The sequence below is a fragment of the Mastacembelus armatus genome, chromosome 21 (assembly GCF_900324485.2).
Source record: "Mastacembelus armatus chromosome 21, fMasArm1.2, whole genome shotgun sequence".
Taxonomy (NCBI): domain Eukaryota; kingdom Metazoa; phylum Chordata; class Actinopteri; order Synbranchiformes; family Mastacembelidae; genus Mastacembelus; species Mastacembelus armatus.
The window spans coordinates 24,725,282-24,741,230 of record NC_046653.1 but is presented as its reverse complement, the minus strand read 5'-3'; the positions used below and the strand labels follow the sequence as shown (position 1 = coordinate 24,741,230).

General features: G+C 40.9%; 4 protein-coding genes across 4 annotated transcripts; all 4 read left to right on the top strand.

The window, feature by feature from the left end:
- Positions 1 to 642: 642 nt before the first annotated feature.
- Positions 643 to 1,992, top strand: LOC113124000 (trace amine-associated receptor 13c-like). Its single transcript, XM_026296436.1, has 2 exons — positions 643 to 812; positions 1,179 to 1,992. The coding sequence occupies exons 1-2, from the start codon at positions 643 to 645 to the stop codon at positions 1,990 to 1,992; spliced, it is 984 nt and encodes a 327-aa protein (XP_026152221.1).
- Positions 1,993 to 3,347: 1,355 nt separating this feature from the next.
- On the top strand, positions 3,348 to 6,278 carry LOC113123160 (trace amine-associated receptor 13c-like). Its single transcript, XM_026294983.1, has 3 exons — positions 3,348 to 3,464; positions 4,313 to 4,509; positions 5,465 to 6,278. The coding sequence occupies exons 1-3, from the start codon at positions 3,348 to 3,350 to the stop codon at positions 6,276 to 6,278; spliced, it is 1,128 nt and encodes a 375-aa protein (XP_026150768.1).
- Positions 6,279 to 9,343: 3,065 nt separating this feature from the next.
- On the top strand, positions 9,344 to 10,892 carry LOC113123158 (trace amine-associated receptor 13c-like). The gene is made up of 2 exons (XM_026294982.1): positions 9,344 to 9,480; positions 10,079 to 10,892. The coding sequence occupies exons 1-2, from the start codon at positions 9,344 to 9,346 to the stop codon at positions 10,890 to 10,892; spliced, it is 951 nt and encodes a 316-aa protein (XP_026150767.1).
- A 1,586-nt stretch (positions 10,893 to 12,478) lies between these two features.
- On the top strand, positions 12,479 to 13,701 carry LOC113123830 (trace amine-associated receptor 13c-like). Its single transcript, XM_026296141.1, has 2 exons — positions 12,479 to 12,648; positions 12,888 to 13,701. The coding sequence occupies exons 1-2, from the start codon at positions 12,479 to 12,481 to the stop codon at positions 13,699 to 13,701; spliced, it is 984 nt and encodes a 327-aa protein (XP_026151926.1).
- The last annotated feature ends 2,248 nt before the right edge of the window (positions 13,702 to 15,949 follow it).

Sequence of the window (15,949 nt, the reverse complement as noted above, 5' to 3'; positions counted from 1 at the left end):
AATTAGTGGTAGCTGATGGAGGTGATCCTGTTGCAGCTCTAGTATACACACTCAGCTCACACATACAGTGATCTAATTCTAAGTATCTCACTTCTGCCTCCTAATACAGAGGAGGTAAATGAGACATCATACATTGTCATTTTGTTCAGAATATTTGGTCATGTCATTTGATGGACACAAACAAATATGGATATAGACGACTACAGCCCAAAACCGCATTGCTCTGGAAAAGTTTTTAAAAAATAAGGACAGCCATGTGTTTGTTACTATATTAGTATACATCCAAAACATAATGTATTTGAAGTGAATCTTTCATGACTTGACTTATTTATCCTCCTTTTTGTTTTATCAGGGTAGAAATCACTATCTATAAATGTAAAACAGTACAGACATGAGAAAAAACAGACTAATACAATAATTTACATGGTGGCCATCAGAATTTGGCCCCAAGAGAAGATAGAGTCCAGGTACTATGTAAGTGTGTAAACAGGTTTGGGTTTCTTGAACACTCACACAAGGAGGAGGGACCTCAGCAGACACTGAAACAAAGAGGAGGAGATGAACTAAGAAAAGATGAGAGGTAAATCAGTTATATGAGTCAGTTTTCTTCACAAAGCTGCAGCTCTCTGCAGGGCTCTGAAGATGGAGGTTGAGGATGGAGCAGAGCTCTGCTTTCCACAACTCAACACCTCCTGCAGGAAGCCCACATTTCCAGGATCTGATGTTTTGATCCTTCACATTGTGCTGTATTTTGTCTCTGTGCTCACTGTGGCTCTGAACCTGCTCATCATCATCTCAATCTCTCACTTCAGGCACAGATTCACTTCTCTATGATTTCTGTCTTAAAATGTGAACAGCTGCTGTACATTTACAAGAACTGTCTTTAGGCTTTTACTAAATCATGGCTCATGTTGACACACTAGACTTCTATTCTGCCTTGTTGCCTGTTTGTGCACAATGAAACACAAATGTCTGACTGATATTTGACACCAGAAACCACAGTTCATGTCCAGTCTACTACAAATAATCAGCACTGGTTTCTATCCACTGAACTCAACCAAGTAGTTTTAATAGATGACACTTAACCATATGGTGACTACAGATGTGACAGATCAGGAAACATTCAGAGATATTGAACACAACTTGTTGGTTATTGACACTTTTCTCTGTTCCTCCAGGCAGCTCCACACAAACACTAACACCCTCCTCCTCTCTCTGGCTGTCTCAGACTTTCTCGTGGGGCTCGTGCCGATGCCTGGAGAAATCCTTCGACAAACAGGCTGCTGGTTTCTTGGTGATTTCACATGTACTCTGCTTAAATATGTGTCCTACATCATTTCCTCCACCTCAGTGGGAAACATTATTTTCATATCAGCTGACCGTTATGTGGCTATTTGTGACCCTCTGCATTACCCCACCAGAGTCACTGAGAGAAGAGTGAAACTCTGTGTTTGTCTGTGTTGGCTCAGTTCTGTTTTCTACAACGGTCTCTATTTTAAGGATGATCTGACTAAACCAGGCCAATATAACTCCTGCTATGGACAGTGTGTGTTTTTCATTGATGACATCATAGGAGCTGTGGATGTTGTTGTAACTTTTATTGCTCCAGTTACTGTCATCATAGTTCTGTATATGAGAGTGTTTGTTGTGGCTGTGTCTCAGGCTCGGGCCATGCGCTCTCACATTACAGCTGTCACACTGCAGCGTTCAGTGACTCTAACAACAAAATCTGAGCTGAAAGCAGCCAGGACTCTTGGTGTTCTAGTAGCTGTGTTTTTGATGTGTTTCTTCCCATATTACTGTTTGTCTCTTGCAGGGGAGAACTTGGTCAATGGTTTATTCTCATCTTACGTAAACTATCTGTTCTACTTTAACTCCTGTCTGAACCCTCTGATCTATGCCTTGTTTTATCCCTGGTTTAGAAAAACTGTTAAACTCATTGTCACTCTTCAGATTCTGCAACCTGGATCTTGTGAGGCCAACATACTGTAGAGAGTGCTTATATGATTTCCAAAAAAGTGAAGTGAAAGTCCTCAATTCTCTCTCTCTGTATACAGTATATAACCAGTGCTGCATACAAGTAAACTAAATTACTGCATTCAGTTTTAGGTAGGGATTGCAAATAATGACTAAGATCATTTTGTTGTCATTTGTTTTTATATGATTGTATTGATTTTCTCTGGAACTGCTATTTCATGTTTTAAGAAAATAAAATATGATGGAGAAAAATATTTGTCACACAAAATGAGCAGTTTCACAAGTTGGTAGAAACTAATAACTAAACTTCATATTTTCTATTCAATGCAATTTATTTGTACAGCACCAAATCCCAATACAATCACCTTAATGCACTTTACAATATTTTATATACCTGTGCTCCATATATTGCACAAATGAGATGTGGGTGGGTGAAGTATGTAGGAATTGTAAATGCAGCAGCAGAAATGACTCAATCAGTAATGTGCTTCTCCTGTGACAGGCCACAACATGAACTAACTAGTTAACGGATATGTAGCTGGGACTCCTCACAAAAGTCAAGTTATAGCTGCAACAAGTGAAAGCTCACATTGTATTTCCTACAGTTACTTTAGTACTCCAGTACAGGAGTCCAACTCAGCCTCACATTAAAGAGGCAAATCACCCAACCTGACAATTAAACTGTACAGGTTTCTAATCAAAGTTTTAGGCTGAGGTACAGGATTTTATCCAATTTTCTTCCTGAAGTGTCACCCACTACCTTCAAATTCACTGGCCTGAAATAATGTCACTGTGAAGACCACTTTAGTCCTCCTCATCATAGCTGCTGTTCTGGTTGGTGGAAAATACCAAGCTGCAAACATACTTTGTTGTAGAGAAATTTGAAATGGAGGGTGTAGTCCAACAGATAACAGCCTTCTTTTTTTTTTTTTTTATAGATATGTCAGAGGGGCTATGCACACCTTAGTCTCTATACAAGTTATTGTGAAAACAAAGATATTTAATTTTGACTACAAGTTTATGTTCTTTATTCAGCAGTTTCAAGATAACAGAAAAAAGATATATTTAATGTATTCTGCAATTTAGTAAGTCATAAAAAATGATTACTTAGTTTTGCCCTAGTATAATCTAAATAATAGGACTGATTAAAAAAAAAAAAAAAACAAATAAAAAATGAGAATGTGACATCAGAGTCTGCCCGTGAGCTTAGTAAGCACAGCTGAGTCTGATTTCCTAGTGACCTGGCTATGTAAGGGGAGGAACTGGTAGCCAGTGATCATCACAGGAGTTCGTCTCAGCTGGCAGCAGAATGTGCCAGAGAACAGTGGCTGGAAAGTGCTGCCAAAGAGAGATGGTGGGTTGGTAATAGCATGAGGGAGTGCCCATTTGGCAACGAGAGACAGCATTTGACGGTGGCTGGAAAGGGCTGGGAGGGACATAGTTGTTGGCTGTGGAAACCACTTGGGCGAATCTCACCTGCTGTCCATGTGGGTGGCAAAACACTACCTGTGGTTGTCACTCCCAAACCGGAGCAATAGAACTGAATGGGCAGATGATGTCTGTCCATGACTGACAACAGAAAACATAGCTCTCCATCTCCTGGTAGTGGTTTTTGTGTTTACACCAACATGGAACGCTGCAAAATCTCAGTACTAGTTTCAAGTTACGGCCCATCACTGGTGGGGTTTATGACTATCAGATGCAGACCTTTTTATTTATCAAGGAATTTCACTGCTGTTGACATAGTGGCTGTATACACACCACGGCAAGTCACTAATTTGGAGGAGTAGGTGACATCAGTGACTAGATACATTAGTAAGTGCAACAATGATGTCAGATCATCACCACACACTGCAACCAGAAGCCACTGATGACTGCAAAAGTGAAAGCGCTGCTGAGAATCCAAGACTCTACTTTAAAAAATATGATGAGGCTGCCCTGAAAATAGTAGGAACCAAATGTCCCAGGTCATCAGAGAGGCAAAACAACTTCAAGGCCAATGACAATGCCAAGTGCATGTGCTAGGGCATTAAGGCTATCACCAACTACAGAACAACTCCACCTGCCTGTAACAGTGATGCCTCCATTCCAGATGTGCCGAACGACATCTACACAGTTTACAAGTGCAGAGTGACACAGGGACGAGGAAGACCAACACTCCTCCCCACTACCTGGAACTGTGTCCTACCATCAACTGAGGTGACGAAAACTCTATACAGAGGCAACCCACAAAAAGCTGCTAGAGTGCTCAGAGTATGTGCAATCCAGCAAACAGATATTCTCGCATCTCAAATTCTTCAACATCACTCTGAGCAGTGCTCTTGGTTGTTTCAAGGCCCACACCACCATACCCCTGCTCAAGACATCATCCCTGTCCTGCTTCAATGATTACCACCCCATTGCACTTACACCCATCATCATGAAGTATTTTGAAAGGCTCCTTATAAGGAACACCAAGAGCCTGCTACCCAACTCACTAGACCCTCTGTATTCCAACAGTTTCATGATGCCACTAACCTCACGGTGTACCAGGTACTCACACACCTGGACAATAAGCATACTTAAGTTCAAATGTTGTTCACAGACTTCAGTACAACATTAAACAAAATCATGCCTCAAAAATGGAATGGAAAGCTAAACCAATCATTTTAAACCTACTGGGCCTGAAAACCTCCCTCTGCGGATTTCCTGGATGAAACTTTTGGAGTGTTTTACTTTAGGAATGGAAAATGCACAAAGCTAGTTTTGGTCCTTATGTACTAACAGGAGGTGAAACTGGGGATACATGAAGAACAAAGCCAGAAAAAAACAAACACACAGGGAGGAGGGACCTCAGAGACCAGAGACACTGACACAAAGAGGAGGGGATGAACTAAGAAAAGGTGAGAGGTAAATCAGTTATATGAGTCAGTTTTGTTCACAAAGCTGCAGCTCTCTGCAGGGCTCTGAAGATGGAGGTTGAGGATGGAGCAGAGCTCTGCTTTCCACAACTCAACACCTCCTGCAGGAAGTCCACATTTCCAGAATCTGATGTTTTGATCCTTCACATTGTGCTGTATTTTTTCTCTGTGCTCACTGTGGCTCTGAACCTGCTCATCATCATCTCAATCTCTCATTTCAGGCACAGATTCACTTCTCTATGATTTTTGTCTTAAAATGTGAACAGCTGCTGTACATTTACAAGAACTGTCTTTAGGCTTTTACTAAATCATGGTTCATGTTGACACACTAGACTTCTATTCTGCCTTGTTGACTGTTTATGCACAATGAAACACAAATGTCTGACTGATATTTGGCACCAGAAACCACAGTTCATATCCTGTCTACTACAAATAATCAGCACTGGTTTCTATCCACTGAACTCAACCAAGTAGTTTTAATAGTCTACATTTAACCATATGGTGACTACAGATGTGACAGATCAGGAAACATTCAGAGATACTGAACACAACTTGTTGGTTAATGACACTTGTCTCTTTTCCTCCAGGCAGCTCCACACAAACACTAACACCCTTCTCCTCTCTCTGGCTGTCTCAGACTTTCTCGTGGGCCTTGTGCCGATGCCTGGAGAAATCCTTCGACAAACAGGCTGCTGGTCTCTTGGTGATTTCACATGTACTCTGCTTAAATATGTGTCCTACATCATTTCCTCCACCTCAGTGGGAAACATTATTTTCATATCAGCTGACCGTTATGTGGCTATTTGTGACCCTCTGCATTACCCCACCAGAGTCACTGAGAGAAGAGTGAAACTCTGTGTTTGTCTGTGCTGGCTCGGTTCTGCTTTCTACAACATTCTCTTTTTTAAGGATGAACTGACGGAACCAGGCAAATATAACTCCTGCTATGGACAGTGTGTAATTTTCATTAGCTATATTGCAGGAATTGTGGACCCAATTGTGACCTTTATTACTCCAGTTACTGTCATCGTTGTTCTGTATATGAGAGTGTTTGTTGTGGCTGTGTCTCAGGCTCGGGCCATGCGCTCTCACATTACAGCTGTCACACTGCAGCGTTCAGTGACTGTAACAACAACATCTGAGCTGAAAGCAGCCAGGACTCTTGGTGTTCTAGTAGCTGTGTTTTTGATGTGTTTCCTCCCATGTTACTGTTTGTCTCTTGCAGGGGAGAACTTGGTCAATGGTTTATTCTCATCTTACGTAACCTATCTGTTCTACTTTAACTCCTGTCTGAACCCTCTGATCTATGCCTTGTTTTATCCCTGGTTTAGAAAAACTGTTAAACTTATTATCACTCTTCAGATTCTGCAACCTGGGTCTTGTGAGGCCAACATACTGTAGAGAGACTGTCAGTGCAATAGGATTTCCAAAAAGTGAAGTGAAAGTCCTCAACTCTCTCTCTGTATACAGCATATAACCAGTGCTGCATACAAGTAAACTGCATTCAGTTTTAGGTAGGGATTGCAAATAAGGACTAAAATAATTTTGTTGTCATTTGTTTTTATATGATTGTATTAATTTTCTCTGGAACTGCTATTTCATGTTTTAAGAAAATAAAATATGATGGAAAAACAAATATTTGTCACACAAACATGAGCAGTTTCACAAGTTGGTAGAAACTAAAAACTAAACTTCATATTTTCTATTCAATGCAATTTATTTGTACAGCACCAAATCCCAATACAATCATCTCAATGCACTTTACAATGTGCTCCATATATTGCACAAATGAGACGTGGGTGGGTGAAGTATGTAGGAATTGTAAATGTAGCAGCATAAATGACTCAATCAGTAATGTGCTTCTCCTGTGACAGGCCACAACATGAACTAACTAGTTAACCAGAACTAACATGTAACTAGGACTCCTCACAAAAGTCAAGTTATAGCTGCAACAAGTGAAAGCTCACATTGTATTTCCTACAGTTACTTTAGTACTCCAGTACAGGAGTCCAGCTCTGCCTCACATTAAAGAGGCAAATTACCCAACCTGACAATTAAACTGCACAGGTTTCTAATCAAAGTTTTAGGCTGAGGTAGAGGATTTTATCCAATTTTCTTCCTGAAGTGTCACCCCTGGGGCTGCATGAGGGCTGCCGGCACTCGGGAGCTACAGTTCATTGAGGGAACCATGAATGCCAACATGTACTGTGACCTACTGAAGCAGAGCATGATCCCCTCCCTTTGGAGACTGGGCAACAGGGCAGTATTCCAGCATGATAACGACCCCAAATACACCTCCAATATGACCACTGCCTTGCTAAAGAAGCTGAAGGTAAAGGTGATGGACTGGCCAAGCATGTCTCCAGACCTAAACCCTATTGAGCATCTGTGGGGCATCCTCAAACGGAAGGTGGAGGAGTGCAAGGTCTCTATCATCCACAAGCTCTGTGATGTCATCATGGAGGAGTGGAAGAGGATTCCAGTGGCAACCTGTGAAGCTCTACTAAACTCCATGCCCAAGGGGGTTATGGCAGTGCTGGAAAAAAATGGCAGTCACACAAAATATTGACATTTTGGGCCCAATTTGGATATTTTCACTTAGGGGTGTTCTCACTTTTGTTGCCATTGGTTTAGACATTAATGGCTGTGTGTTGAGTTATTTTGAGGGGACAGCAAATTTATACTGTTATACAAGATGTACACTCACTACTTCACATTGTAGCAAAGTGTCATTTCTTCAGTGTTGTCACATGAAAAGATATAATAAATTATTTACAAAAATGTGACGGGTGTACTCACTTCTATGAGATACTGTAGCTGCTGTTCTGGTTGGTGGAAAATACCAAGCTGCAAACATACTTTGTTGAAGAGAAATTTGAACTGGAGGGTGCAATCCAACAGATAAGAGCATTCATTTTTTATTTATGGATATGTCAGAGTGGCTATGCACACCTTAACCCTCTGGGGTCTGAGGGGGTTTTTGGGGCCTGGACAAATTTTGACATGTCCTGACATTTGTGCTTTTTTCAGTGTCTTTTAAACATATTAATGTCTAAAGTCTGATAACACTGTAATCAGCACAAAATTGGCTACAATAATATGTGAGAAGCAAATTTATACATGATTGTGTTTTTGAGAAAAAAGTGTTTATGCATGGTTAGTGAAAAACTACAATTTTTTACTCACTGAAATAAGACCATAAAACACAAACAGAACATTGGTTCACAAGACTTTGGAGACCTGCATGTTGTAGGCTAAAGTGTTTACTTCAGAGTGCTGTGAATGTCATCTTGTTCACACATTCACAGTAAACAATACACTGATTTAAATTTTCTAAGACACTTTTTGTCCAGAAAGGCCATATGCAAGAGGGTGTGTATGAGGATGAATAGTCATGTGATTTACCTGAGAACACAAAAGACGCACTGAACGACCAGACAAAGGCGCGCATAATGAGCCTTTCAGTCAATGTAGATGGGACGGATTAGTGCTGTACAATACAACACAATGAGGAGCCAAACGATCCTCATTTGAGTTAAAATCTGTGTTTTTATTCTGAGGACAAGCTAAACTATTTGTCTCTGTGAGGAATGTAAGGAGCGCTTCTTCACGTGCGTAACGCGCCATCATCCAAACACGCAGAAAAAGTGAGTAAATTCTATGATGAAGTTTGATATTTTGTGTCATTTCTCGAGGGTGTGCACATATTTACCTGGTTCACCTGAGATTATTTACATGTGAACAGTGGACAGTGTACAAGGCGGGACCGCATTACCTGTAATGAGGTGAGACAGGAAAAAACGGACTTCTCCTTATGTTCATACGGATTAAATAAAAAGTGATGATTTGTTTTTGACTTGAATTGTTTCACTCAAAAGAAAACATTTCAAGCTTTCTAGCCATATAATTCTTATTTTTATGGGCCAAGTATTCGCTGAGATTTAGGTTGTTTTATTTACGCGTCTGTGAAGAGAAATGGCAGAGACAGAAAAGTCCGAGAGCGCACCCTGTCGGCTTTCTTTATTTAAAAAAAGCACAACGTTTTGTTGTTATTATGATGGTATACCACTAAAACTAGACCCTTTACAGATTTGAATGATATACTTCTTTTATCTGTACGATCAGAACTGACGGAATAATTTAAGTTTGTTTCGGCCTTAGCAGAAAAAGATGCGTCAAAACGCGCCGGCGCGTGCGTCGACCCCATAGGGTTAAAGACGTAGTGGGAAACAGTGGGAAACATTATTTTCATATCACCTTAAAGACGCAAAGAATTTGCTTCGAGGATTTTTGTAATCGAATTCCTCAATTTACTTAAGTACTCATTACAACCGTAAAGTCAAACCTTTATAGAAAACTAGGTTGTGCTGCCACTGCTGAAGACTGCTAATCTTTTCATAATAGTACTGGAGTGTGTTACTATGGAAATGGAAAATGCACAAAGATTTTGGTCCTTTAACACCAGCATGTACCACCAGGAGGTGGAAGGGGAGATATGTGAAGGACAGAGTAAAAATACAAACACACAGGGAGGAAGGAGGGACCTCAGAGACCAGCAGACGCTGAAACAAAGAGGAGGGGATGAACTAAGAAAAGGTGAGAGGTAAATCAGTTATATGAGTCAGTTTTGTTCACAAAGCTGCAGCTCTCTGCAGGACTCTGAAGATGGAAGTTGAGGATGGAGCAGAGCTCTGCTTTCCACAACTCAACACCTCCTGCAGGAAGCCCACATTTCCAGGATCTGATGCTTTGTTCCTTCACATGATGCTGTACTTTGTCTCTGTGCTCACTGTGGCTCTGAACCTGCTCATCATCATCTCAATCTCTCATTTCAGGCACAGATTCACTTCTCTATGATTTCTGTCTTAAAATGTGAACAGCTGCTGTACATTTACAAGAACTGTCTTTAGGCTTTTACTAAATCATGGTTCATGTTGACACACTAGACTTCTATTCTGCCTTGTTGACTGTTTGTGCACAATGAAACACAAATGTCTGACTGATATTTGGCACCAGAAACCACAGTTCATATCCTGTCTACTACAAATAATCAGCACTGGTTTCTATCCACTGAACTCAACCAAGTAGTTTTAATAGTCTACATTTAACCATATGGTGACTACAGATGTGACAGATCAGGAAACATTCAGAGATACTGAACACAACTTGTTGGTTAATGACTCTTGTCTCTTTTCCTCCAGGCAGCTCCACACAAACACTAACACCCTTCTCCTCTCTCTGGCTGTCTCAGACTTTCTCGTGGGCCTTGTGCCGATGCCTGGAGAAATCCTTCGACAAACAGGCTGCTGGTCTCTTGGTGATTTCACATGTACTCTGCTTAAATATGTGTCCTACATCATTTCCTCCACCTCAGTGGGAAACATTATTTTCATATCAGCTGACCGTTATGTGGCTATTTGTGACCCTCTGCATTACCCCACCAGAGTCACTGAGAGAAGAGTGAAACTCTGTGTTTGTCTGTGCTGGCTCGGTTCTGCTTTCTACAACATTCTCTTTTTTAAGGATGAACTGTCAGAACCAGGCAAATATAACTCCTGCTATGGACAGTGTGTGATTTTCATTGATGACATCATAGGAGCTGTGGATGTTGTTGTAACTTTTATTGCTCCAGTTACTGTCATCATTGTTCTGTATATGAGAGTGTTTGTTGTGGCTGTGTCTCAGGCTCGGGCCATGCGCTCTCATATTACAGCTGTCACACTGCAGCGTTCAGTGACTGTAACAACAAAATCTGAGCTGAAAGCAGCCAGGACTCTTGGTGTTCTAGTAGCTGTGTTTTTGATATGTTTCCTCCCATGTTACTGTTTGTCTCTTGCAGGGGAGAACTTGGTCAATGGTTTATTCTCATCTTACGCAACCTATCTGTTCTACTTTAACTCCTGTCTGAACCCTCTGATCTATGCCTTGTTTTATCCCTGGTTTAGAAAAACTGTTAAACTTATTATCACTCTTCAGATTTTGCAACCTGGGTCTTGTGAGGCCAACATACTGTAGAGAGACTGTAAGTGCAATAGGATTTCCAAAAAGTGAAGTGAAGTGAAAGTCCTCAACTCTCTCTCTCTCTCTGTATACAGTATATGACCAGTGCTGCATACTAAATGACTGCATTCAGTTTTAGGTAGGGATTGCAAATAATGACTAAAATAATTTTGTTGTCATTTGTTTTTATATGATTGTATTAATTTTCTCTGGAACTGCTATTTCATGTTTTAAGAAAATAAAATATGATGGAAAAACAAATATTTGTCACACAAACATGAGCAGTTTCACAAGTTGGTAGAAACTAAAAACTAAACTTCATATTTTCTATTCAATGCAATTTATTTGTACAGCACCAAATCCCAATACAATCATCTCAATGCACTTTACAATGTGCTCCATATATTGCACAAATGAGATGTGGGTGGGTGAAGTATGTAGGAATTGTAAATGCAGCAGCAGAAATGACTCAATCAGTAATGTGCTTCTCCTGTGACAGGCCACAACATGAACTAACTAGTTAACCAGAACAAAATGTAACTAGGACTCCTCACAAAAGTCAAGTTATAGCTGCAACAAGTGAAAGCTCACATTGTATTTCCTAAAGTTACTTTAGTACTCCAGTACAGGAGTCCAGCTCTGCCTCACATTAAAGAGGCAAATCACCCAACCTGACAATTAAACTGCACAGGTTTCTAATCAAAGTTTTAGGCTGAGGTAGAGGATTTTATCCAATTTTCTTCCTGAAGTGTCACCCCTGGGGCTGCATGAGGGCTGCCGGCACTGGGAAGCTACAGTTCATTTGAGGGAACCATGAATGCCAACATGTACTGTGACCTACTGAAGCAGAGCATGATCCCCTCCCTTTGGAGACTGGGCAACAGGGCAGTATTCCAGCATGATAACGACCCCAAATACACCTCCAATATGACCACTGCCTTGCTAAAGAAGCTGAGGGTAAAGGTGATGGACTGGCCAAGCATGTCTCCAGACCTAAACCCTATTGAGCATCTGTGGGGCATCCTCAAACGGAAGGTGGAGGAGTGCAAGGTCTCTATCATCCACAAGCTCTGTGATGTCATCATGGAGGAGTGGAAGAGGATTCCAGTGGCAACCTGTGAAGCTCTACTAAACTCCATGCCCAAGGGGGTTATGGCAGTGCTGGAAAATAATGGCAGTCACACAAAATATTGACATTTTGGGCCCAATTTGGATATTTTCACTTAGGGGTGTTCTCACTTTTTTTTCCATTGGTTTAGACAATAATGGCTGTGTTGAGCTATTTTGAGGGGACAGCAAATTTATACTGTTATACAAGCGGATAACAGGCTGAAACTTTCAGAGTGTTTACTTTATGAATGGAAAATGCACAAAGCTAGTTCTGGTCCTTATGCACTAACTGGAGGTGGAAGTGGGGATACATGAAGAACAAACCGAAAAAAAAAAAAAACAAAAACACAGGGAGGAGGGACCTCAGAGACCCAGAGACTAGCAGCAACTGACACAAAGAGGAGGGGACGAACTAAGAAAAGGTGAGAGATAAATCAGTTATTCGAGTCAGTTTTGTTCACAAAGCTGCAGCTCTCTGCAGGGCTCTGAAGATGGAGGTTGAGGATGGAGCAGAGCTTTGCTTTCCACAACTGAACACCTCCTGCAGGAAGCCCACATTTCCAGGATCTGATGTTTTGTTCCTTCACATTGTGCTGTTCTCTGTCTCTGTGCTCACTGTGGCTCTGAACCTGCTCATCATCATCTCAATCTCTCACTTCAGGCACAGATTCACTTCTCTATGATTTCTGTCTTAAAATGTGAACAGCTGCTGTACATTTACAAGAACTGTCTTTAGGCTTTTACTAAATCATGGCTCATGTTGACACACTAGACTTCTATTCTGCCTTGTTGACTGTTTGTGCACAATGAAACACAAATGTCTGACTGATATTTGACACCAAAAATCACGGTTCATGAACACAACTTGTTGGTTAATGACACTTTTCTCTTTTCCTCCAGGCAGCTCCACACAAACACTAACACCCTCCTCCTCTCTCTGGCTGTCTCAGACTTTCTCGTGGGCCTCGTACTGATGCCCGGAGAAACCCTCCGACAAACAGGCTGCTGGTTTCTTGGTGATCTCATGTGTTCTCTATATAAATATGTATCTTTCATCATTAGTGCTACCTCAGTAGGAAACATGGTTCTGATATCAGTTGACCGTTATGTGGCTATTTGTGACCCTCTGCATTACCCCACAAGAGTCACTGAGAGAAGAGTGAAACTTTGTGTTTGTCTGTGTTGGCTTGGATCTGTTTTCTACAACAGTCTCTATTTTAAGGATGATCTGACTGAACCAGGCAGATATAACTCCTGCTATGGACAGTGTGTGTTTGTCATTAGCTATATTGCAGGAATTGTTGACCTGGTTGTGACCTTTATTGCTCCAGTTACTGTCATCATAGTTCTGTATATGAGAGTGTTTGTTGTGGCTGTGTCTCAGGCTCGGGCCATGCGCTCTCACATTACAGCTGTCACACTGCAGCGTTCAGTGACTCACACAACAAAATCTGAGCTGAAGGCAGCCAGGACTATTGGTGTTGTTGTAGCTGTATTTTTAATGTCTTTCTGCCCATATTACTGTGTGTCTCTTGCAGGAGACACTGCACTGAATGGCTCATCTGCCTCCTTTGTGCTTTATGTGTTCTTTTCTAACTCCTGTCTGAACCCTCTGATCTATGCACTGTTTTATCCCTGGTTTAGAAAAGCTGTTAAACTCATTGTCACTATTGAGATTCTGCAGCCTGGATCTTGTGAGGCCAGCGTACTATAGAAAGACTGTGGGTGAAATAACATTTGTTCGCCAGAATGGTTTGCTTAGTTCAAAACTAAAGAAGTAAAAATGAAAAGCTTTTATCTCCCTGTGCGCAGTATATAATCAGTGTATTTGAGTAAACTATGTTGTTCAACTTAATCTTAGATAAGGATTGTTACTTATCCCATATCTATACATATTTGCTACTTATGCCTTATTTATGACCATTTTGCTCTCACCAATTTCTTTATTATTGTTGTGTTTTTCCTGGCTTCTGCCTTTTCATAATCTAAGAAATTAAAATAAGTAACGATGTCCTGATTAAGGTTATAATATTGAAATATTATATCATTGAAATTTTAAATGTTGAGTATCTGCTGATACAGAGTCCTAGTCCAACACTTGTATTTTCTTCGATAATATATTTGGACAGTGTACATAAAGTACATTCAAATTCATTCATATCAATCCAGTATATTTGTAGCTTAACAATTGAGTAGCTCTGTAATGCAGTAAGAAAAAACTGCCTGCACCCAAGCTGTTGATGTGTAGCATTGGTTTTTGTGTTTTCACAAAATAACCAAATAAATGAACTGCGTATAAAATAAAAATGTATTGCAGTATCGTAATAATGAAACTAGAACACCCAAAATGACTAATGTCATCACCCAACTAAGGGAACAGCCTAACCTTATCGTTGGCTACCACTTTACAAGTTGGTAGACACTAAAAAATAAAGACTGTAATTCCTCTACCCTCTCTTCATGTATCAAACGTGAGAAGGAAGTGGTTGAAGCAGGTTGGAGAGACAATCCAGCAGGATAATTGGCTCAACAGTCAACAATGTGCCTCATTTATACAGTGAGGATACACTACATATTACATTGGGTACGGAAAGTATTCAGACCCCTTTAAAATTTTCACTTTGTGTCATTGCAGCCATTTGCCAAGATCAAAAAAGTTCATTTTATTTCTCATTAATGTACACTCAGCATCCCATCAGATGGTTCTGCACCTTCATTGGAGTCCAGCTGTGTTTAATTAAACTGACTGGACTTGATTAGGAAAGGCACACACCTGTCTATACAGCTCACAGTGCATGTCAGAGCAAATGAGAATCATGAGGTCGAAGGAACTGCCCAAAGAGCTCAGAGACAGAATTGTGGCAAGGCACAGATCTGGACAAGGTTACAAAAGAATTTCTGCAGCACTCAAGGTTCCTAAGAGCACAGTGGCCTCCATAATCCTCAAATGGAAAAAGTTTGGGACGACCAGAACTCTTTCTAGACCTGGCTGTCCAGCCAAACTGAGCAATCGTGGGAGAAGAGCCTTGGTGAGAGAGGTAATGAAGAACCCAAAGATCACTGTGGCTGAGCTCCAGAGATGCAGTAGGGAGATGGTAGAAAGTTCCACAAAGTCAACTATCACTGCAGCCCTCCACCAGTCGGGGCTTTATGGCAGAGTGGCCGGACAGAAGCCTCTCCTCAGTGCAAGACACATGAAAGCCAGCATAAAGTTTGAAAGGTTCACCTTTCAACAGGACAATGACCCTAAGCACACAGCTAAAATAACAAAGGAGTGGCTTCGGAACAACTCTGTGACCGTTCTTGACTGGCCCAGCCAGAGCCCTGACCTAAACCCAATTGAGCATCTCTGGAGAGACCTGAAAATGGCTGTCCACCAACGTTCACCATCCAACCTGACAGAACTGGAGAGGATCTGCAAGGAAGAATGGCAGAGGATCCCCAAATCCAGGTGTGAAAAACCTGTTGCATCATTCCCAAGAAGACTAATGGCTGCATTAGCTCAAAAGGGTGCTTCTACTCAATACTGAGCACAGGGTCTGAATACTTATGACCATGTGATATTTCAGTTTTTATTTTTTAATAAATTTGCAAAAATTTCTACATTTCTGGTTTTTTCTGTCAAGATGGGGTGCTGAGTGTACATTAATGAGAAATAAAATGAACTTTTTTGATTTTGGAAAATGGCTGCAATGACACAAAGAGTGAAAAATTTAAAGGGGTCTGAATACTTTCCATACCCACTGTGTGTATATATATATATATATATATATATAGAAATTTATATAAAATATTATAAATATATATAAAAAATTTCCCTTCTCACCCCTATGGGTGGTGTGTGTGTGTGTCTTCCTCAATCTCGGGTCCTGGGCCTGGGAGTTTGAGGGTTCTTCGCAGTATCTTAGCTGTTCCTAGCACTGCGCTCTTCTGGACTGAGATCTCTGATGTTGTTCCTGAGA